This window comes from Gambusia affinis, linkage group LG05 (assembly GCF_019740435.1).
Source record: "Gambusia affinis linkage group LG05, SWU_Gaff_1.0, whole genome shotgun sequence".
Taxonomy (NCBI): domain Eukaryota; kingdom Metazoa; phylum Chordata; class Actinopteri; order Cyprinodontiformes; family Poeciliidae; genus Gambusia; species Gambusia affinis.
In genome coordinates this window covers 28,392,914-28,416,303 of record NC_057872.1, presented here as the reverse complement: position 1 = coordinate 28,416,303, position 23,390 = coordinate 28,392,914, and the positions used below count along the sequence as shown (strand labels likewise).

The following is a 23,390-nucleotide window of genomic DNA, read 5'->3' as shown; positions in this document are numbered from 1 at the left end:
ACAGATATGTAACAAGCATGGCATTGGAAAGTATTTGTGTAAACTGGTGTGTGTGAAAGAGAGAGAGCTGTGCCGGAGATGAGATTTATCACTTTTTCCTTTGCCTCCTACGCAGAGTCAGAGCGGAATGGACCTGAATCAAATCACCAGGTAGGTCTTACACTTCTGATTGTTACAATCCTCTTTACCTACAAACTGATCTGCTCAATGAGCTAACAGCTCCAAATAGTAATTTTTGAACTTGTTTCTTACAATTAAGTTCACAATATTTTGGTAAAAATGTCCAACAACCCGTCGAATAAACTTATTTTTTGTTCCAATCAAATTTTTCATTTTAATACTTTTTTCATTGGGGGGAAAAAACATGAATAAGAAATAATTGTTTTTATTTGAAGTTATGTGAACAATAATTAATATTTTGTAGAATCCTGTTTGCTAGTGAAATGGCTCTCCTACAAAATTTCACAATCCAAATTGAGGATGGTGTAAATGTAGTCACATTTTTAATATTTTAATATGATAAATTCACTGATAAATAATGAAAAAGATTAACTCAAGAAACTATTTCATACAACACAAAGAGCTTGCCCATCATTGCCCACATTTTTTTTTTTTTTGCCTGTTTTAATTTTCTAAGTAAAAAGGACCAAAAATATTCAGAGAATTTTACTCAGAAACAAAGTTGGGTAAAAAGTGTGATCCATGTCCTACTCTTGCTTCTGAGGATAGACATAAATTAAACAGACTAAACCTTTTAATAATGAAGAGAACAGAAAACAATCTACCTAAAAATGTAAGAAATCGTGTTAATTTCTTTCAATAAGGAACACATGAGACTCTGCAATAGTTTATAAATCATTGTACTGCAAAACCCTACGTCTTACTTCAATTAAAATGAGTTTATTGTTAGCATGTGCAACAAAAAAAAAGTTTTTTTTCCTTTTTAAATAAAAACATTAATATTTATGGTTTGTATGAAACCATTTTTGATCATCCAGAGTCCTGAATATTTTTTCTTGAGTTTCTCCTAATTCTTTTCTGAAAGGTTTAGGTTGGGGACTGAGATGATGACTAGTTTATTAGGAAACTAGATTTTTATTTAAAATGTCTACTCATTTGAAAAAATCAGCTCTTTGTAAGAAGAACAAAACTTTCATTTCACAGGATATTTTTAATAATTGTTGCACAGACAATTTTGTTATAAAGGTAGATTTCTTCTTGTGGTTTCCCCGACTCATAAATGTAAGAGCAAGGTTTTAAAATGTATACATTGTGTATGGATAAATTGGACTGAAATAAAATTTAAGTTGCTTTATATAGTGTGCCTGCTGAGATTTTGCATTAAAGCAAGACAGAAAACATTTAGGAAAATGTCAAGAAACATCTCTAAATTTCTCTCTTCATTTGGTCAGAAAAGCACATGGACATCAGTCCATAATATCAACAGTCATTGTTCAGGTTTTGTATGTAATTCAGTGTTTGACTCATTTCTCCAAGGTTCAGGCGATGAAAGTCAGCCCCTTTCCTCTGTCACCAAACCTGAACAGCAGCAAGGTGAGTGAACTGTTGTGTGTCAGAGTTAACAAGCTGCCTCTGCATGTCTCTGCGTGATTCTGCATCAGAGTTTGTGCATCTTTTGTATCCCAGCGTCACGCTGTAGGCTTATTGACAGTATGGCTGCTGAAGCTTTGTGCTTATTTCTAAGCTCTGAATCGCTCTTTTGTTGCATCGGATGGTCAGGCTGACAATGTGTCCACTCTCCGCCCCGTCTTCGGTGTAAATAAATTGACAAAAAAGCGCATTAAGGCCCTCTGCTGTCACTAAGCCCAATGATAAGCCTAAGTAAGTCTGTGACATTACTCATTTCATCAAGTTATTAATCTTCATTTTCAAACCATGAGAAATATGCAAATTAGTACACTGGAAGGAGCTTGGTCTTCCAGTCCAAACATGCCCCGACATGGGAGAAAAAATATCCTCCCTCTGTGCTGATCAAACACAGACTGGAAATACAGTTCAATAATGGGTAATTAATAACACTGTAACTGACTCAGAGAAAGCAAACTCACCCCACTCAGGTTCACAAATCCGGATCAGTAGATTATTGACCTTTTGTCCTAAAACTTTAAATTTCATCTCAATCCTAAGTAGCCTGTACATTTAACCGTTTTCTTTTCACTGTTTAGGTATCTCCACCAGCTTTTATTTTTATTTTTTTAGATTTTCTTCTACATTTTTCCCCATATGATCTTTGTTTTTAAACCAGAATAAGATGGATGAGTGCCGAGAAATGTCTCCAGGCCTTCCTCCATCTCACGGCCCGACTCCTTCCCAGACAGCCCTGCAGCACACTCAGCTCATGCTGACTGGCTCGCAGCTAGCAGGGGTAAGGCTAACAAATACGCACAGCCATACGTGCTGTGTGTAACTCGCTTGCTTCTACTCGTGCTGCTTTTTGAACACTTTGTTTCCCTTCTTCATCCTAACTTCTTGCTCTTTCACTCTTCTGTACCTGCCTCTTTCTTTCTTTCTGCAGCTGACAGCTTTATTGCCAGCACAGCAACAGCTGCTGCTGCAGCAGGCTCAGGCACAGCTCCTGGCTGCCGCCGTGCAGCAGTCCAATGCAGCCCATGCAGCTCATGCTGCCCATGCCGCCGCTCAAGCCAATCAGCAAGCTCAGGCAGCTGCAGCAGCAAATCAGCAAGCCCAGCAGCAGCAGCAACAGCAGCAGCAGCAGCAGCAGCAGCAGCAACACACAGGACAGACAGGGCAGCAGGCTCAGTCCCAGGGACAGGGACAGAGCACACAGGAGCAAAACACCCAAAGTGTCCCTGTCCCACCTCCTCCTCCTCAGCTCACACTCTCCCAGCCTATCCAGCTCACAGCCCAGGTACTGACCACCAGTCCAAGACATTTCCTGATCAGAGAAGGGCCTTTAGTCAGTCGAACAACTCATCATGATTCACCCGTTCGTTCTTATCATTCTTCTCCGCATCCAGACCTGCTCTCTTTTTCTAATGAAAGCAAATTACATATTAACACGCCTTTCGTTATGAAATCTTTTTCTTGCAAATATGAGTCAATTCCTGCCTGCTGACATTTATGAACTTGTTTCTCTGTCAAACAGGACATTCAGCAGCTGCTGCAGCTTCAGCAGCTGGTGTTGGTGCCCGGTCACCCACTTCCGTCTCCAGCCCAGTTTCTCCTCCCGCAGGCACAGCAGAGCCAGCAAGGTGGGAATGCCAGACTTTTTGATTATGCTGTGTTTTATAAAAGTATTGATGCCCTTTGAACCTTTTCTCATTATGTCACATTACACAAAGCGGACGTAATTGTGAAGTTAAAGAATTGGAATATACAGTTAAATTTATTTTTACAAATAAAACTGTAAAAATTGAAGCAGCCATTTGTATTTTTGCTCTAATACAATTTACAAATAACCTTTTCTCTAATTGTATATATAATGCAGCTGCACTGATGCTGTAGAAATGCTCGGAATGAGAACATTGGGTTATTTAGGTTCCAAATACATCCTGCTTTGTGTTGTTCTACATTGATGCTTTTGAATTTAACGTGTCGATGTGTGAATGGGTTCAATGGTTGCTGATGTAGTCAAAGTCTCCTTCTTTCTGACTTATGCACAATTTCTTGTGCGTTCTTGTTGATCAGGACTCCTATCGACACCAAATCTTATTCCGCTACCTCAGCAAAACCAAGGGAGCCTCCTGTCTGCTCCAACTAGAATGGGACTCCAGTCGCAGGTAGGAAACTTTTTACTCAGTGGAAAAGACAAACCCACTCCCTGAACAAGCATGGTGAGAAAAAAACACTTCCTTTCTCATTTTCACTTTCATTCATCTCATGTCCTGGCAGGTGCAGCGAGATAAGAGCATAGATGTGGGCGGAGGAGGAGGCATGACTACGGTGCCCTCTGTGACCTCTCACCCCGAGGAGCCCAGCGACCTGGAGGAGCTGGAACAGTTTGCCCGCACCTTCAAGCAGAGACGCATCAAGCTGGGCTTCACGCAGGTGAGTAGAGGCAGACGTTGCGTCAGCATTGAAGCATCTCTGTCTGCTTTGACTTGTCTCAATCCGTTTTCCTCCACCCTGCCAACAGGGAGACGTCGGTCTGGCCATGGGGAAGCTGTACGGCAACGACTTCAGCCAGACCACCATCTCTCGCTTCGAGGCGCTCAACCTGAGCTTTAAGAACATGTGCAAGCTGAAGCCACTGCTGGAAAAGTGGCTCAATGATGCAGGTGAGCTCTTACTAAAATATATTTACAGTTTCACTCCTTCTGACTGAGGACTAACTTTGGGTTTTGCCCTGCAGAGACCATGTCTATAGACAGCACCCTGCCCAGTCCCAGCTCCCTGTCCTCTCCGTCTCTGGGCTTTGACGGCCTTCCTGGTCGCAGGAGAAAGAAGAGAACCAGCATTGAGACGAATGTACGTGTGGCCCTGGAGCGTTCATTCCTGACGGTAAGATTTCAGGCTTTATAATAATAATTATTATCCTTGTTATTATTTTTAGTAGTAGTAGTATTAAAATCTATTACCTAATTTTTAAAGTTTGTATGTTTGTATTTATTTGTCACTACTATAATTAATAATAATTATAAATTATGAGGAAGATTTTAAGTCTTTTATTTATTTATGTGGCTTCAGTTCAATTATCTAAGTATTTTATGCCACTAAAATGTTACAATTGTAACATTTGTTGATGTGATGATCCGGGACAGAAAATTACAAAATCTTTTTATTCAACACATAAAAACACAACAATTATTTTGTTGTCTTGTAGGCTTTTACAGTTCTGGTTGTGGCAGCTTTTCATCTCTTTGTATCTTGTATCATGGTCACTATTAGTCACCAAAGTTAGCAACATCCATCAGTAACACCAATACTGAAAGCTACACTACACAGTCCCCACAGCATGGACCTCTTAAACTGTTGACACAGAGATAAAATCTATAAATTGCTCATTAATAGACCTATAATAGTAATGATTCTGTTTGTTGTTGTTTTTTTAACAAAGGGCTTAGGTGACTTTTAAATATGAACTTTTCTCTGCTCCTTCAGTAGCTACCCGTGTTTCTGTGCAAACACTAGCAGGTTTTTTTATACCAACTTTACAGCTAATAACATTTTTGTTCTCGTTTTTATAACCCTGCCTCCTTCAGCACAGTTGAAACAATGTGGACTAATTTTTCCATTCAGAACCAGAAGCCTACCTCAGAGGAGATCTTGCTGATTGCGGAGCAGCTAAACATGGAGAAGGAGGTGATCCGGGTTTGGTTCTGCAACCGCCGGCAGAAAGAGAAGCGCATCAACCCAACCAGTGCCACCCCTCCGCTGCCCAGCCAGCCCCCCACTGCCCCACAGACGCACAAGCCGCCCTGCTACAGCCCTCATATGGTGAATATCAGACGACGTGTCTCCGTTTGGAGACTATGTTTTCGTCTCGCAGCGTCTTATCGGTGCCGTTTTGTTTTTTTCTGACCAGATGTCCAGCCAGCTGTCGCAGGCCGTAACCAGTCTCAGCAGCACAACGGTGACCACCATGTCCTCCATTTGCCCCCTGACCTCCAGCCTCACTTCCACTCACCCCTCTCTCACCTCAGCCCACCCCCCTCTGAGCTCCACACCCTCCCCAGCGACTCCTCCACCTCCTCCCCGCAGCACAGCCAGCCCCGCCACTCCCAGCCACAGTTCACTCAACCTAAACACAGGGTAAGAGACCCGGAGACGTTCACAGTATGCAGGGCCGGCACAAAACTGTCTGGGGCCCCAAGAGGAGAATGTTTGAATGAAGGCACCACGCAATTTAGAGCAGTAAAAACTTGCAATCTGCTTGAGCCTCACAAGAAAACCAGTAAAGAGATTTCCCAGTAGTGGATAGAAAATGAGTAGCTGCTAACACTTTTCTTCAGTAACTAAAAGTAAAGTGTTCAATAACGGGCTTGTGAAGACACATCTGCATTTTCAAATGTTAAATCTTGTCTAATCTTTCTAAGGCAGCAGAATGCCGTCCTTGTTGCCTATTTTACATGAGACCCAAAGCTTTTAATCTTGACCCTGCAATTTATGGCATGATGATCCATTTTTCAAAGTGAAGTTTTGGGACAAATAGTGAAATTTCTCAGATCCAAATATTTATATTGATCAATATAAATAAATATTTTATTTATAGGTGAATAATGTGCAGCATCTGAAAACAAATTTTATGGTCCGGATTTACTTTCTTTACCATTTGAAAACATAAAATTTTAATAAAAATGTTTTTTAAATTCATTTCCGTTTTAATAATAGAAATGTATCATAGAATTAGCTCCTGAAACAACGTATTAATTTATTAGTTTGTGTGCACTTTTTATTGGCTCTTACATAATACTCTATTTAAAGGCCTGCTCAGTTAGATTGCAGAAAACTATGTCTGGTGGAAATTTTAGTTTTAGAAAACAACAAAAACAAGAAATTGCACGTTTGAGTAGTACTTTTATGAAAATATTTCTAATTGTTTTAGCTTCTAAAATTAACTTTTAAGTGCATTTGACTATTCAGGAAAATCAAGTACAACAATGTAAAAATAATCTGTTTTGTTTAACTTTTACAGTAATAATAAAAATACATATCAAGAAAAATTGAAACATAAAAATTTATTTATCTCTGATGTTTCATAGCAAAAATAAAAAACACAATTATTTAATGCATTGTTAATCACTGTTTCTTTTTACACACTTCCCATCACAAGTTCTTAAATTTAAGCAAATTAAACCCATAATGCTGCTTCACATTGCCACACATTTCCATAAATGTAATTCCATTGTATACTATACAGCAGCCTGCAGAGTTCACCTGCAGTTTGTATTTAAATTCTTGACACCCAGCACAAATGCATACATTGATAATCAACCATCCCACTTTCTACTTCAACTTCCTCTTTGCAGCGACAGAATCTAATCCTGTGTGTGTCTGTGTTGTGTTCACAGCTTGTGGCGTATGGGTAAAAAGAACGGTGAAATGTCCAACTACATCACTGACTTTGCTGCAAACTTGAGGTGAGACAGGCTACACACATCACACTTAAAAACAAGTTTGCACACCTTAGCTTTGTGTGAATTAACTGTGCAAAAAATAAATAGCTATTTAGAGCTTTGAAGTTTTTCCTCTTTGCTTTTTCTGAGCCTTCCTCAGACAGACGTCTGTCTAAGTGGATGAGTTTATCTTTTGCTTTCTTGCTGCTAAACTTGCTTTTTTTCCCCCTCACCTCTTCTCTGCCTGTCTGTGTTTCTGTACATGCTTGCACACGCGTGTGCCGCAACAGGAACACTGTGATGGGAGTTAACACAGGGATGAACCAAGCCCTCCTCGGTAACAATCCCCTGGCCACTATCCAAGGTGTGTGTTTGTAAAGACAGGGAAACGGAGGAACAGACATTTAATAATTAACGAAGGAAAAATAACGGTTTAACTGCTTATAAACACTTGGTCCTTAAAGTGGTTAAGATTGTTGATTAAAAAATGCAGTGCCTTGCAATAATACCTATATTAGTTTATTCCGATTTATGTAACGGACCAATAAAAACATAATAGTGTTGGTGCATACAGAATGATTACTTGCGGTGTTAAAAAGGGTTTTGCAAATAAAAATCTGAAAAGTGTGGTGTGCATTTGTACCCAGCCTCCGTGATTCAAAACTTGTGCCTTTTAGTGTACATCTCTATCAGCTTCATACATTTAGAGATTAAAATATCGGTCTTGTCTTTGTGGGAAAATAGAGTTAGACATGTTCAACAGATAGGGTTACAGTTGGTGCCTTGCAGCAAGAAGGTCCTGGGTTCGATTCCCGGCCCGGGGTCTTTCTGCATGGAGTTTGCATGTTCTCCCTGTGCATGGTGGGTTCTCTCCGGGTTCTCCGGCTTCCTCCCACAGTCCAAAAACATGACTGTTAGGTTAATTGGTCTCTCTAAATTCTCCCTGGGTGTGAGTGTGTGTATGTGTGTGTGTGTGAATGGTTGTGTGTCCTGTGTGTCTCTGTGTTGCCCTGTGACAGACTGGCGACCTGTCCAGGGTGAACCCCGCCTCTCGCCCGAAACGTTAGCTGGAGAGGAACCAGCACCTCCCAACCCCACTAGGGACAAGGGTTTAAGAAAATGGATGGATGGATGTTCAATAGATACTTAGTTGTATGTTATCTGGACTTTGACTAGGCCATTACTCTGGCCCAAATCTCTAGTGTTTTGCAGGCTCTCTTTAGGTCCATCTTTCATCTCTTTAATTCCTGGTCCTTGGTTAAGACAAGCGTCCCTTCAGCATGATGCTGCCACCAATTTAATTCACAATGGAGATGGTGTGAGCAGCTTACCGTACTGAACACATACTGTGTCACACCCTGCATGAAACAACGGGACTTTTTCTGGCTTTCTTTCAGCAATGACTTTCTCTTGTACCTAATGAATAAGTGAATGAGTAATAGGTTTCACATGAAGAAGTTCTCCTATTTGAACTGTGGATCTCTGCAGCCCCTCTGAAGCTGCCATGGGTCTCTTGTGTGAGAGATTAATGGTTCTTGCCCCGTGTCAATTTCAGTGGGTTGATAGGTTTCTCTTCACCATCAGATAATGGCATTATTAAAAATGCTCAGCTCAGGATTTTGTTTCAACACTACACTAATCGTCTAATCAGGCGACTTCTTAAGATAATTGGAAGTGCTGGGTTTAATTTTCAGAATAAAGGGAGCTACAAACAAATCCATTCTTCTCCTCTTTTTATTTGCAATATTTGTAGAACCACATAGTCATATTTTCTTCTGTCTGTAGTTGTCGTGTGACAAGATGTGGAAATGTTTGAGGGGTATGAACAGCTTGACAAGGCACTGTAAATAAACGCATGTTCGTAGATTTTCCTCCTCTTAAGCAGTTACAGTCTCACTCACTCCCACACAGACGTGAACCTTGAAACTCACATGCACACACAGAACATGACATGCGTCGTTATTCACCTTCCTACACTTGAGAACAGCGCAAGAAAAGCCTTAAACCAAACTTCTGGTCCCTCCCTGCAGCAGGGAGCCCCCATCTCTGAAGAGCCAGCGTCAGTTTGACACCGGTGGGTTTTAATCACCTTCACGGGGTGAGAGAGAGACTGACGAAGGGGGAGGGGGCTCATCAAAAACAGAAGTGCGATGATGACTAATACAGTTACACACAGTGGGTGAATCAAGGCGCTCTGGTTGACTGCTGACTGGAGATACGGATGAACAGGCAGCCGAGTGTGTTTGCTCATCAACAGTGCGAAACAGCTGAGACAGAGAGCGCGCTCCTTAGGAAATAAATAGCTTATGTTTCATCAGACGTCGCCATCTACAGCCGTTAATCCATCCCAGCATGTGTGTGCTTGTGTGTCACCGTGCTTACGCTAATGTGTGGGATCATGTTTTTGTTTGTCAGGTGCTGTTTTGCTCATCTTTACCCTTTTCGTCTGATTTTGGGGGGTTTTAATCATTTGAACGTCAGTATTTTGCTCTTTGAGTCAGGAAACCATCTGTTTTAGAAGCTCATTTTCTGTTTAGGAATCATGTGAACATGAGTGTATTTGATTTAAAGTCAAGAAACTTAAAAAAATAAATAAATCCTCCAGCCACCAAAATGTGCTTTTCTTCACTAAAATAAGAGTTTTGATGTTTTTATGGACTTTAGTTGGAGCTTGAATCTTGAAATGATGTATTTAGTTAATCATTTTATTACATCCATTACCTTTTTATTCTCGTTGTCTGATATTAAATCGGATTTAGTGTCAGACTTAACTTAGTCTGATTATGGAGAACCCTAATTTCAATTTGCTTGCTGGCTGAATAATAAGTGCGTAAACATGCATGTGTTTGTTTTTATTTGTTCAGATTCAGAGGTTTGCACATCTGGGTAGTTGACAGAATTTCCTTCAAACTTTATGACTTGGGTGAAATATCTTGGGTTTCCTTGCTCAAGTTTCTCACAGTAGCTTGCTGAAGGTTTCGCTCATTCCTCCTGACAGAACAGGTGCAACTGAGTCAGGTTCGCAGGCCGTCTCTTCTGCAGATTTCCTATCTGATCTCAGTCAGATAGGATTTATAATGTCCAGTCCTAAACATTGACTTTGGTGTCATTAAGCTGCCTTGTAACTAATTTGATGGTTTGTTTTGACCCATTTGCTCCCAAACTTTATCCTCCAGACTGATGCCTGTAGATGTTGCTTCAGTATTTCTGCATAATGTTCCTTCGGTGTTCTTTAACTTTTACGCATTAGGTTGTTGTCACCATTTTGACATTATCATATGCTGTGTGACACACGATTTAAAACCTACACAGCGCTGTGCGTTATCTATATTATCTATGACTTGACTTTTCTTTTGATATCATTTAAGATTTTGTTGCATGGAAAATCAGTGACTCATCTTGAGGTCATATGCTAAAATATGTTGATGAATCTCTCTCTGATTTTTATCTTCCATCCACCGTGAGCAAAATTACGAACAAGAATCAAGTAATTAATATGAAACAGCAAGCGGCACAAAAGCGCAAACTACATGGGGCTGCATCTGCTCCTCATCGACTGTTTTAATGAGTCTAAATGTGGAGGACTCTGTTGATCATTGCACTAAAAGAAACAGCTTAGATATTTTTATATTAAGGAAAAAATCTGTCTTTAGCAGTATAACTCTAAAACAAGAAAAACTACTTAAATGTTTTGCGTAATTTAAGAAAATATAGACCCATATTTATTTTAAAATATGTATTAAAATATATTTTAATACATATTTTAAAATAAATTAAAATATATTCATATATTTAAGGTGGATCCCCAGTTGATTTTTTTTCAGTGTGTAAACTACAGGATAAAATGACAACCATGTTGAAATGATGATAATAACAAATAAAAGAATGAAAGTTATTGTTTTTAATTCCTGCACCTCCTTTTCTGTCCTCAGCCCTAGCAGCCAGTGGTGGCCAGCTGCCTCTTTCCACTCTTGAGGGCGGCAGCAAGGTGATGCTTGGGTCGTCTGGGGGTCAAGGAGGCGGGCTTCCCTCCTCCCTCTTCCTCAACCACCCCACCCTCCTTCACATGGGTCAGAACCCCGGCGTTGGTCTGGTCAGCGCCGCCATAGCCAAAGTCTCCCAGCCCTCACACTTCCCCTCGGCCAGCAGCATCAGCCCCACGCCCTGCTCCCCCTCCCCCTGCTCCAGCCCTGCCTCCTCCTGCTCCTCCAGCGAAATGGCACACAGCCCGTCCTCCCTGGGGGGGCCCAAGATTGAGTGACCACACCTGGGGGTCAATCAGAGGGGAGCAGAAAGGATTAAACAAGAACCTCGCCTTTCACACCAAAGCTATCTCTTTCTCTCTCTTGTGCTTTTCTTCCGTTTTTGTTTTTGTTTTGTTTTTTCCCGGCGTCTCTCTCCGTCTTTCTCTCCAAGTCTTTCGATGCCAAAAATACACAGAATGAAAGAGGAGAGAAGGAGGGAAAGAAGTAAGAGAAGGGAAAAGGAGGAGAAAGATTGAAACCAAAAATCTTTATGTATCCAGTCGGATGAAACGGAGACAGCAATGGACATTTTTCTCTAAAACGTGCAACGTGCCACGTCTCTCTGAAGGAAAACAGACCAATGACTCTGCATCAAAGAGGTGGAAGAGACGGCACGTCCGAGTGCATAAACCAAAAATGACAAAAAGAATAACTTTGACTATATGACAAGAAGGAATGGCAGCACGGACAAAGAAACAAAGAGGAGAACTTTCCTTTTTTTTAAAAAAAAGAAAATGTCATTTTCCAAAAAGCTGCGGGTCTGAAAGAAGAGGCGATGTGAGGAGGATACGTTTAAACCAAAAATTTTACCTGAGGAGGAGGTGGAGACACAATGAGACAAAAAAAAAAAAAAAAAAAAAAAAAACGACAACCAAACCAAAATCACAAATACCAAAAATACGGAGAGAAAAGCTTTATTCAAAGGACGTGTAAATACTGAAGCTATCCAGGACCAGGACTCTACTGCAACAAACAAACACACAAGCATACGAAACATGAAGACCAGCTCATCCTGTCACTGACTCATTCTGTCTCTCACTTCATGTGTCTCTCACTGATTTCCTTTTATACATAATTTTGTAAAATAGTGTTACGTTTTTTGCCTTGTGTGTGAGCGTCTGCTAGAAGAGCATAAAATTACATTCATTTTTCTAAAGTCCAACTTTTTAACACATTATTTTCTAAGTACAGTTTAACATTAGTTTTTTTTAACTATTTATTAGTGCTGTTACACATTTCAGCTCCTATTTATTGTTGTGTGCTACTGTAGTTTTAGCTGTCCTCATTATCATTGCCATCATCTTTGTCTGTGTCATCATCGTTGCCATGTATTTTGTTTGTAACGCGACTCGCCCTGCAGCAGGACAGATGACAAAAGCGATCCAGTCCTCACCAAGTGCCGCCTGTTCGCAGATCGAGATGGCTCACTATGTTGTAACTTACAGTGCAAATTCACTCATTAGGAACAGGTTGACATTTTTAAGCGCTTATTTAGACTGCCCGACCCTCACGCTGTAAGATTAAAGCGTTGAATGTTGTTTCTTCCTCAGTAAAAAAAATAAGAAATCCTAATATGTTAGTCCATAAATGAATTTATATGTAAAAAAAAAAAAAAAAAAAGAAAAAGAAAATGATCAAATCTATTAAATTCTGGGCCACAAAAGTATTTTTTGGTAATGGCAGTTTACCAGATGAATTAAATCTTGTTGTATTATGTCCTAATAGAGGCTCAGTCCAAGTCTTTCTAAAGCCCTTGGAGGCTCTAACTTTCTCCCGAGAAACTCTTCTGACTATCCATTAAACTCAGTAATCAGACGTACTAGGAGGAGCACCTGGTCTCCTCCTCATTTCACTGGTTTATGGTGAAATTATGTTCGACTCAACTCTTAATTTTAGCCCAATCAGTGCTCTCTGGAGTGTTCAGAACCTCAGAAACATGTCAACAACCAACGCCATCCCTTTGATTTGCAACAATAAGGTTTTCGGAAAGCTCTTTGCAGATAATTGTCATGCTCTTCGTAAGCTTTTAGAGAAGACCTATTTTGCAAAATTGACATATTTCACATTTTTGTGCTAGCAACACCATTCCCATTACCTGGCAACCCAAGCAAGTTTACCACTGTATGTACTGTACAATGGCTAATGGAAAAGACAAGTGTTTTGTTGCAGACTAACTATTCCGAAGCCACTTGCTGCATTGTTGTTGAATGTGCAGGAGGCTCTACTACTGCTTCTCAAAGATGTACAGGTGCATAATTACGCATCTCTTTGCAGCCGTTTTCACGTGTGAGTGTAAACGTTGAGTTAAGGTGCGTGGCCAGCAGCAACCTATTTGGATTTAAAATGACAAGATGGCTTAAAACAGCTCATTCTGAAAGTAGCTCAAAATAGATAGAAAAATTTTATTATCTGAGAATAATTTTGTGCAAAAAATGAAATAAACATGTTTCGCATAGAAACATAGACATATCCTCAACTGTTGAAGGAAGCACAGGTCACCTTTACTGGACTAACCAATATTTATTTACACTTTTAAAAAGCTTTCTTAATACAGATCAGATTCCACTTTACTACAGATAACTTTATTATGGACTAATTTGTTTTGATTTCTTTGGGGCTGCTTGTTTTTTGTTTGTTTGTTTTTTTTTACCAACAACTGATCTGGATTCCATCCCAGCTGCAACATTAGAAATATATTTACTGAGAGAAGCATTGATGTGTTCGATATTTGTTGAGCTCCTTATCAGGGCAGTCCGTGTCTAAATGAACATGCCCAGGAAACTTTGCACGCTGAAAATGATGTTGAAAGTATGAAATAGGGGCTGTGATGGGAGATTTGAAGGAATAACCACTGAGACTGAAGGCTAAATAAGTCAATAAAGCCAAGTTTAGTCACAGCTTGCTCTCGTCCCTGCGTCGTCTATCAGCACAGACCGCCTGACATCTGTACGTCTCGATGTATGTCTGCTTCCATCATCGCTTCATCAGTCACATTTCACGTCATTTTCCACCCCACTCTTTCATTAATCCTCAAATAGATACCAAAGCATTATGTTCTTCTCGAGCCTCAGCCGAGACATAAACACAATAAAGAGGCACCCCTGGAGGGGGGGGTGGCATTTCTGAGGGACGGGGCTGAGAACAGGTGCTGCCACTGAAAGGCCCCACTGGAGAATCCCCTCAATCTGAAAGCTTTATTTAGGGGCTGATGTTTTACTCTGAACCCCAACCCCCTCCCCCCCTCACACACACACACACACACAGACACACAACAAAGGGTAGTCACACTTTTTTTAAAGAGGATACCAAAAACAAACCCAAACCAAAACAACGAACTCTCGCTACCCAAGGAATGACTGAAGCAAACCAAAAATAACCCAAACCAAATGTGGCTGGAGGGAGGAGGGGAGGAGGACCAGCAGAGATCCGCCTGTCCGTCTGTTAGCTTTAGGCCTGCAGAACTGCGGCCCACTCTGAAACTGTGTAGCACTGATGGAGGGATGAACAGACAGGTGGAAAGACAAGAAAAACAAAGAATGGGTCCCTTCCTCCCTTCCTCTGCCTCCTTCTCTCCAGCTCGGCTCTCTGGTCCTGGATGGAGCTAAACGCAAATGACCTCACTGAACTGAAATTTGTTTTTATTTCAAATGATTTTAGTTTTGATTCTGATTCCTTTTTCCCCTCTGCTGTGTCTCTTGATGCCGTTTCATGTACTGTATTTTAGTGCTTATTACTTATTTGGAATAACGTACTCGCTGACTTACTTAATATAAGAGCTCCTTATTTTTTTCGTAGTCGTGCTAGAGATTTTTATCAGGTGGTTGACGATAAAAACAAAAAAATACTGTGAAAATTTAGCTTCCAGATTTTTATTAGCCTGTCCTGGCGGGGTGTGGGGGTGGGGGGGATAGACAACACAAAAGCCAAATTGAGCAGCAAACCTTGAACTCGTCAAACCAAATACTGAAGCAAACCAAATTGTGCACGAGGACAAAGAAAACGGGTCAGTTTGTCTGAGGTGAGCATTTTCTGCATGCAAGTGTTCGTTGGAGGCTTAAAAATGAAGACGTGGGTTGGGTCAGGAGTGATGTCTTGTAATTTTTTAACCCAAAGACGGCAATCTGAGCTACACTTTAAGATGCAGAGCTGTACTCGCAGCATAGGCCTCGGTTTATTTGACGCGTGGGGAGTTGGACTCTATCCAAAGAATATTTGGTTTGATCCTCGCCGGGCAAAACGGCCGACACACGAGAATCGTTTCACGAACCAAGCTTTAGATGTGGAAGGGAGGGTTTGCACCTTGAAGGTGAGGCCTTCTCTCCACATTGACTCTTAGACGGAATGTATCTGTTAGTGCTTCTATAGATTTTGTAGAAAAAAAGATCTATGTTCTACTGCTTACTTATCGCTGATGTACTGAAAAGAAAAAAACTAAAAAAAAAAAAAAAATGACTGAGAAAAAGATCCTTAAAACATTGATAACTTGATTTTAGACCAAAAATTTTAACTATCTCTCTTTGGATTTTTATTTTTTTTTTATTTCTCTTTTTTCTCAATTATGATTTAGACTTTTGATTGTACTATTTATTCAGGGTTGATTTATTGGCTTGTCTATTTATCTGTTAATTTATTTCTAGAGGTGCTTTTCTGATCATGTGATGGGCTTGTAGTGGATTTTCCTATTTTATGCTCCCTGTGAAAGGTCTTTATTTTACTTCTTTACACCAAATAATACCAGAAATGTATTTTAAAAGCCCCGTAGAGACTCTACATACAGTTCAACATCAGTAAAGATGTGTAGCAAGTCTTTAAATAAATTCATATTTTATTGCAATAACATAATCCTACACTGAAAATCCTCAGAAAATCCAATAACAAGTGATAATTGTTTTTAATATTATTGATGGCACACTTATTAGGGTATGTAATTATTCCTTTGTATTTATTGCATCAATTTAATTTAAGTTGTGGATCAAAGTATAATTTTCTAATTAATAATTCACAACTTCCTGTTTATCTTAGGAATACATTTTTGTGACACCAAGATCATTTCTCTTGATAGTTCTCAAAATAAGACTCTCAAGAGATCATGCTATTTAAATAAGGCAGACGTGTTGATCTTAATTTGCCACAAAAATAGCTAGTTAAGCTCCTCAAATTTTTGAACTACCAGAATATTTTATATAAAATCCGGCAATTTGCAATTTATGCAATTTTCCAGCAAAATGAGTATGTGTCATCAAAAGATCAATCAGCCGATTAATGTTTCAAAAATTGAGCAAAATAATGAAAACCTGATTCACTAGATGTAAAATGAAGTACAGCTCAATCCCCAGACCTACACACTGTTGGCAAAAGGTGGTTGGGAAATGAATTAACAACATGAGTACCAACCATTTTACCACTAGTCACCACATGGTATTTTCACCACATTGAACTTTCTTCCTGCAAAAAATTATGAATTTAAATTAAGCCTTCTACACATCTCTACCAGGTGTTTCCATGAATGTTGCAGGCCCTGTGAATTTAAAGTGGCAGCACTGTGTGAAAAACACCTCATGATCTTTTCGACACAGAACAAGTTCACATTTCCCCCTCAATCTCCTTGAAGTTCAAACTCTGATGAGTAAACATGAAAGCAGTTTGACTGTGAGTCTTATCTTGAGGTGCACGTTTTGGCACAGAGCTGCTTCTTTCTTTTAATACTCTCCACATCAAACTAAGAGCTTTACTGTTATGCCAAAAACACAGAAGAGGCGTATCAACGGGGGCAAAAAGCTGAAGTGGTTTTTTTTTTCATGACAGAGACAACAGAAGGAGGCAGAGTCCCAAATTATCCTCTAACTAACTTCTTGTTTTGTCTCTGTTTCGTTTTGCTTCTGTTTCTTGTTTTGTTTTCACTTTCCTGTACGATTGCTTTAAAATGATTTCTTCATCCACTGTCAGATGTAAAAGAGAGATAGTTCATCATATACCTCATATTCTTTGATGATAAACCAAATAGATGAATGCTTTAAAAAGCGGGGTTCAGGTGCGGATCAGGGTCCTGGAATGGGTCCAGGTGCAGGACGGTGTGTTTGCTCTGTGAGATCTGGTCTCTCTTCAGTTTCCACATAGCTGCACGCTGCTCCCCCCTCCCTGGGAACTCAACCCTCTCCTCACATTTGAGCCTCACTGCTTCCTCCCTGTCAAACCTGGACTGTGGGCTTGATGCTACTCTTTGACTCAGATCTTAGATCAGCTCTGGATCTGGGTCCTCCTCATAGCGGCTTTATCACCAAAGCTGCCCCCTCTCTGGTCCCTAACGCCCAACGAGGGGGCTTGTTGTTCAGTTTAATGCCAGGGAGCAGCTGACTGAGGTAACTAGGTGACATGTACAGACAGTTATGTGTATGTGTGTGTTGAGGAAGTGGAAGCTGGAGGGAGAGGTGAGCACATAATCTGAACATCTGGATTCTCCATGTTTTCCCCATTTGGAGGAAAGGAGAAAGAGCGACTGCTGTGCAACTCAGGGTTTGATGGACTTGGTGCACAGTGCAGGACTGTGGAGGGGATACCCCACCAAGCGAATGATACCAAAGTCTATGCCCCACCATGGATCCAGCACTATGTGCACACTCCCTAAAATCTTGATACTGGCAGAGTGTTTGCTGAAAAGCTCTGTTACAAAACAATGGCAGCAGGGTTTGTCTTAACTGCATAAATTATACTCTTTAACAATTTCAGAGCAAAGATCTTTAGAGAGCTTTTTTTTTGTTATCTTAGCACAAAGACTGGAATTAACGCACTTACTGCAGACATGTAATGCAAAATTCAAATTTACCTCCATTTGGGTCTTTCCTGCTTCTGAAAACAGCCAATGCACTTAAAAACACACCCAGACATGTTTTGGCAATAAGTTTATTTCTTTCATGTCTGAAAAATGAGCCATTGTTAAGGTAGATATTGTACCGTTACCTTTCAAGCCCAGCATAGCCCAGCCTGTTACCTAGCAACTCAACTGGAACTCCTCCATGTTGGTTAGCTGGTTTTACTGCTGAATGCGCTGTACAATGGCTGCTGGAAAAGACAAGTGTTTTATCCTTAACTTCCCATTTAGGAACCATTTGTGGCATTCTCATTGGTTGTGCAGGAGGCTCCAGTTCTGCTTTTCAAATACGTACAGTTGTGTTATTACACACCTGTTTGCAGCTATTTTCATGTGTCAGTGAAAGCATTAAGTTCGGAGGGTGTGGCCAGCAGCAGCTTACTTGTACAGGAAACCGCTCATTCTGAAAGGAGCTCAAAATAGACCGAAGTGAGCAGATTAAAATCTGATTATCTAAGAACCATTTTTGAGCAAAAACTTTAATGAATATAATAGTTCACCTGTTTTCATAGATCATCTCTTCGACACACTGATTTTAAATCCATGACTTGTGTTGAACCACATTTCAGGGGTGTAAAGTAGTGTCAAGTAACATGTCTGAAAATTGGTTATATAGGAATAAAGTGTTAAACATATAGCAGTAACGTTGTGCCAAGGGTAAAAATACAAAGGATATCTGTTCAACTGGTTCAGAAAATCAATGTTGGCATTTGAGGACAGAGTTTATTAAGAAATCTTCAACTTTACAAGTCAGGATTACAACCTTAAGGGGACTTCCCTTCCAGTTCTCCAACAAGGAACTTGGAAATTCCAGCATCTGTGTTAAAATGGAAAACCAGCAAAAAATTTCAGGGAAGCTGGGAAGTTGGCAAAATCCCAGGATTTATTACAGTTTAAACAAACCTATTCAACTGAACTAAAATCCTCCTAAATGATGCAAGCACACACTTTTATAATACAATACCACTGGAATCTGGATTATTTCACATGCAGATTGTGCACAGTTCCTGTAAAACTGTTTGAATGGTTTCCTAAATGGAGGTGAATAATTTCCCTTTCATTAGTTCTTGATTATCCTTGTAACGTCTTGTAGGAACTATTAGAAAAGAGAAAGATCAGTAAAACAAAGTATTGTTGCAGTTTTGATTGCAATTGATTTAAACTGCATTTAGATGATTAAATTCTGTGAAAAATTTTGAATTTAGCTGGAAAAATATATTGTTTGCATTGCACCTAAGCAGTTCTTTGGAATTTTATGTTGGTGACTGAAGATGATAACGATTTAATAAGGCGTGGTATTCATTTGAAGCAGCGGTGGCTCAGCTCTCCTCACTGGTAGCTGAAGCCACTGCTGCTTGAGGCTTTATGTGTCATCAGCCTGTTAAAGTCTCACTAATAGACAGCAAAAGCTTCAGAAACAACAAAAATGCAATATGAGTTTTTCTGTCCTCAACTGAGAGTTGCAAGTGAACCAGAAAAATGGCAAAGTTGAAAATGAATCAGCGTAACAAACATGGAGTGAGAAAGTGCATTTAAACTATGATGACGAGGAGAGGAAGAAGAAAAAGGTGTGCAATCTGTACAATCAGTGATGGCACATGCTGGAGGTTAGCAAAACAGTCTGAATCAGCAGTGATTCATAATTTCCACTTTATTTAGGCAAAGGAAAGCTAACTCCTCCATTTGTTTCCAGCCTTTGTGCTAAGCTAAGCTTACCGACCACAAGCCTGCACGGCTCTGCTTTTGTGCAACCTCCTATTAAAACTACAGCTATTCCTTGGATTCACATGAGGAGAAGCAGTTTTCCAAAGTCGTGAGTGATATTTCTTTTATTTAGAAAGAGAGGCAAAGCAAGCTGAGCAAAAGAAACCCTCAACAAAGCTGCCACATCTTCCTCCACCCACTCTCATCCACACATGCACACTCCTCCTCTAATTCATCTCTTCTCTACTCTTCTCTACTCTTCTCTCTTTCTCTTTTCTATAACAATACAGCTTTAGTCCAAAGGTTCTGCAGGAACACAGCAAAGCAAAGTCAGATGTTAAAGAATAAAACCAAAGAGCTCTAACTTGATCCGCTTTTTAAACTCAAGCCCTCCATCCCTCACCTTTCCCTGTCTGCCCTTCTTCGTCACCTAGTGAGCCAGAATTTGAAGCATTAACCTCAGCTATCCAAAGGGAAATAATAATAATAATAATAATGATGATAATTAAGATATTGATGATGATGAAATGTATATTTTTAAGTATTTGTCATTGGGGGAAAAAAGTAACCTTAAACTTCTCATGAGTAAGATGGTGACAACGGTGATGATGATGAAAAAGAAGTTTCTCTTGGTATCTTTGTAGCTGTTCAGATCCTTCCTAATTTTGTGTCTTTTTCTGCTCGTGCTGCCAGAGTATCGCTTTACTCCCCCCTTCTTCTCCACGCTCATTCATTCCCAATGTTTGACCCTGACGTCTGTCTGTCTGAGTTTTAACCCCCTCTGCGTTTGTCTGAGAGCCGAAAAACCATCCTGATGGGGAAGTTTGGGATTTTTCTCTGGAAGTTGGTTCATGTTTACAGACAGCGAGGAGGCTGTTACAACTGTCAGCATACTGTAGGCATGAGTGTGTGTGTGTGTATGTGTGTGTGTGGGTGGGTGTGGGTGCATGATTGATTAATAGGCGGGGTATTTTTTGGCTGTTAAAGGACAAAAAGAGCCCTTGTTCTTGTAACAATAATGCATCCCCACTCATGATCTGTACTGTTTGCCAACTTCCCAAAAGATGTAGCTTTAATCTCTCCACCTGTCACAACAGAGTGTTTCCTTATTTTATGTGTGTGTGTGTGTGCGTGTGTGTCTGCAGGTACGGCTGGGTTAACGTTGCTAATCCTTTTGTCTCTTTCCATTCTGTGATTTGTCTCCCATCTGCACTTTTTTTCCTATCCTCCCCGTTTCCAATCCCGTGGTAGCAACTTAGACTTTTAGTGTATTTATCTTGAAAACCCCAAAAAAAGAAAGAAAAATAACTGCTTGTTCATTGTACAGTGTTGTTCATTTTAAGTCATTTTTGTAACTGAAAGTGTTTCATTCATCCAAATAAAACAGGAGACAAAAACTGTACAGATGATCTCCCTTGTCGCCTTCGCCTCTTGCCTTTTTTGTGTGTTGAGCTCTTGAATACAGAGAGATGTTTTCATCTTGAACCACAGGTTTCACTTGGTTTGGAGAAACCTCATCGATGAGACAGGAAACACACGCCACCGTACATTTGATATGCCTCTTTCTAACCAGAAGAGGGCGCTGTTAGACTTATTATCGCCCGGTTTACTACGTTCTCTGTCAGATGATATCTGACATTGATTCCTGTTGATATAGAAACGACCACAAATCACCAACGTTTATAATCTAAGATGTTTATAATTCCTCTACATTATATTTTCACTGATGTAATCTGAGCATCAGTGCTGCTTTGTGTCACTTTTTAACTGTTTCAGATCATTAAAGACATTTTAATATCAAAATATGAATAGAAAACACATTTTTCAAATGATAGTTTCATTTATTAGGACATGAAAAAAGTTTTGTTTTTTTTATCATTTCATTTGCTAAGGCAAAAACATTTTTATTACATTTCACAGAAAATTTAAAAACTTCTCCTAATTTTTTGATTGTTTTTAGTAACTGCTGTTAATACATTTACAAAATCACAGATTGTCATAAGTTGTCCTAATGTTTTTTCGGTATAACTGTACTTATCACTTCTTTTGACGTGGTACGTTATGCTGTAAAAAGGATTGCTCATCACCTAATTGGTCCCATCTCACAGGGTGGAGTTGCTCCTGGATGATCTTTAGACACACTTTCTTTTACTCCTGGATGTATTTTTAGGCCAAGTGAATAGATGGAAGTGGATACCATCCAAATCTAGATGGTAGATTTGGATAAATCTGCCATCTAGGTAGCAGGGTTGGCTACCTAGATGGCAGCTAACTCTGCACATGAATACAAGAATGCTTTCATTTTCCAATGTCCTCATTTTTTGACATTTCATCTCCAGACTTTTTGCTCTCTTGTCCATTTCCAGCCTATTATTCTACTTTAGCCAGAACTACCAGTTAGTAGCATTTTTCCTACAAAAAAAGCACTAATATTCTGACTACGATGCTTAAAATATGTTAGGAATCAAATCAGTTTTTCATTATATCGGGCCAAATTACTTCAATGTAAATGGATGTTAAATATTAAATATTTTAGAAGTGCTCATCAACAGCAGAAAAAACTATAAAATTCTAAGTTTGACAGGCCGTTTTATCAAAACATTCTGCCACAGTCGACCCTTTAATAACATATATGAATTTTATGTTGCTTAAACTAAAATTAAGTTTGACAACCTTGGTATAAGATGTATTGCCAAAACACAAATAACTCAAATTTCCCCTCTTTTTGTGGCCATGCATGGACGGGATTTCATTTTTTTCAAATTCTTCAGTAAATCTACAGTCCTAGAATAGATGTGGTGCATGTTTTTATGTACTGAAAATATTTACTTTCTTGCTGGATGTCAATTAACAAATAAGTAAAAATCTGAAGCTTTGCTGGTGTAACTATTTCATCCTTACAGTAGAAAATAATCCGTTTTTAATGTAGTCTGCTTTGTTTTGATTACAGTAAACTCTGCATTTAAAGTCAAACCCATGCTTTTACACCATCTCTGAAGTCTGATTGTTTTATTTCTCCAGTAATAAATGCAGTGAAAAAGTTTGCCAGGACGTAAAGTGAGGAGTTTCATGCAATTTGTTTTCTAAGGAATTTAGCAAAGTTGGCAGCATCCTTCCTTCATTGAGCTGATAACCAGTGAGCCGAAGCCGTTCTGAACTGCAATACAGTAACAAAATACTCTGGCTCAAACAGCTTATTGTCTTGGCTAAAACTAATAAAAAGAGGAAATAAAAACTGCGTGTGAGGTGGGTTGATGTTGAAACCGAGGGCTGCAGAGTCTCATCCTGTGTCTCCACTCCATGAAAACAAGTTCTCACCTTGAGCTTTTGTAGGTGTTGGTGAAGTTAAAGAGTCGGTTCATCTTCATCTCCTTCTCTAATGAAATCTTCTCTGCTGAGTAACGGGGATATCTGCTAATTGACAAAGTGCATCCCTATAATTTTGTTCACTTTCCTCCAGCAGAAGTGCATGTGTTTGTTTCATGGTTTAGCTGTTTTCGCTGTCTCTTCCCATGTTTTCTCCTTCCTCCTGCTCTTCTTCCAGCTCATCGCTCTCTCCCTCTCTCGTTAACTGCCTCTCCTTCAGTCTGTCTCCTGCTCCCCCCTGCTGGGTGGCACAGTAGGTGGATGATTAGGTAGGATGCTGGAGTGTGTAAGTGTGACAGCTTTCAGACACCCACCTCCGAGTTGAGTCATGGACGGCAGCGGAGAGCATGTGATCCCATCACCAGGGTGACTCGGATGAGATCTGGGTTG

General features: G+C 39.9%; 1 protein-coding gene across 5 annotated transcripts in view; it reads left to right on the top strand.

Annotated features, from left to right (window-relative positions):
- Positions 1-21,049, top strand: part of pou2f2a (POU class 2 homeobox 2a) — a 61,211-nt gene extending 40,162 nt beyond the window's left edge. For 2 of the 5 annotated variants that reach the window (XM_044117000.1, XM_044117001.1), the window contains exons 3-16: positions 116-150; positions 1,498-1,554; positions 2,267-2,386; positions 2,537-2,890; positions 3,128-3,233; positions 3,670-3,761; positions 3,874-4,029; positions 4,118-4,259; positions 4,334-4,482; positions 5,221-5,418; positions 5,507-5,733; positions 6,993-7,061; positions 7,328-7,401; positions 10,970-21,049. In XM_044117000.1, the coding sequence (XP_043972935.1) occupies positions 116-150; positions 1,498-1,554; positions 2,267-2,386; positions 2,537-2,890; positions 3,128-3,233; positions 3,670-3,761; positions 3,874-4,029; positions 4,118-4,259; positions 4,334-4,482; positions 5,221-5,418; positions 5,507-5,733; positions 6,993-7,061; positions 7,328-7,401; positions 10,970-11,298 (2,108 nt within the window). In that variant the 3' untranslated portion in view covers positions 11,299-21,049. The remainder of the gene's footprint in view (positions 1-115; positions 151-1,497; positions 1,555-2,266; positions 2,387-2,536; positions 2,891-3,127; positions 3,234-3,669; positions 3,762-3,873; positions 4,030-4,117; positions 4,260-4,333; positions 4,483-5,220; positions 5,419-5,506; positions 5,734-6,992; positions 7,062-7,327; positions 7,402-10,969) is intronic. The other 3 variants (XM_044117002.1, XM_044117003.1, XM_044117004.1) reach the window with 3 other exon arrangements.
- The last annotated feature ends 2,341 nt before the right edge of the window (positions 21,050-23,390 follow it).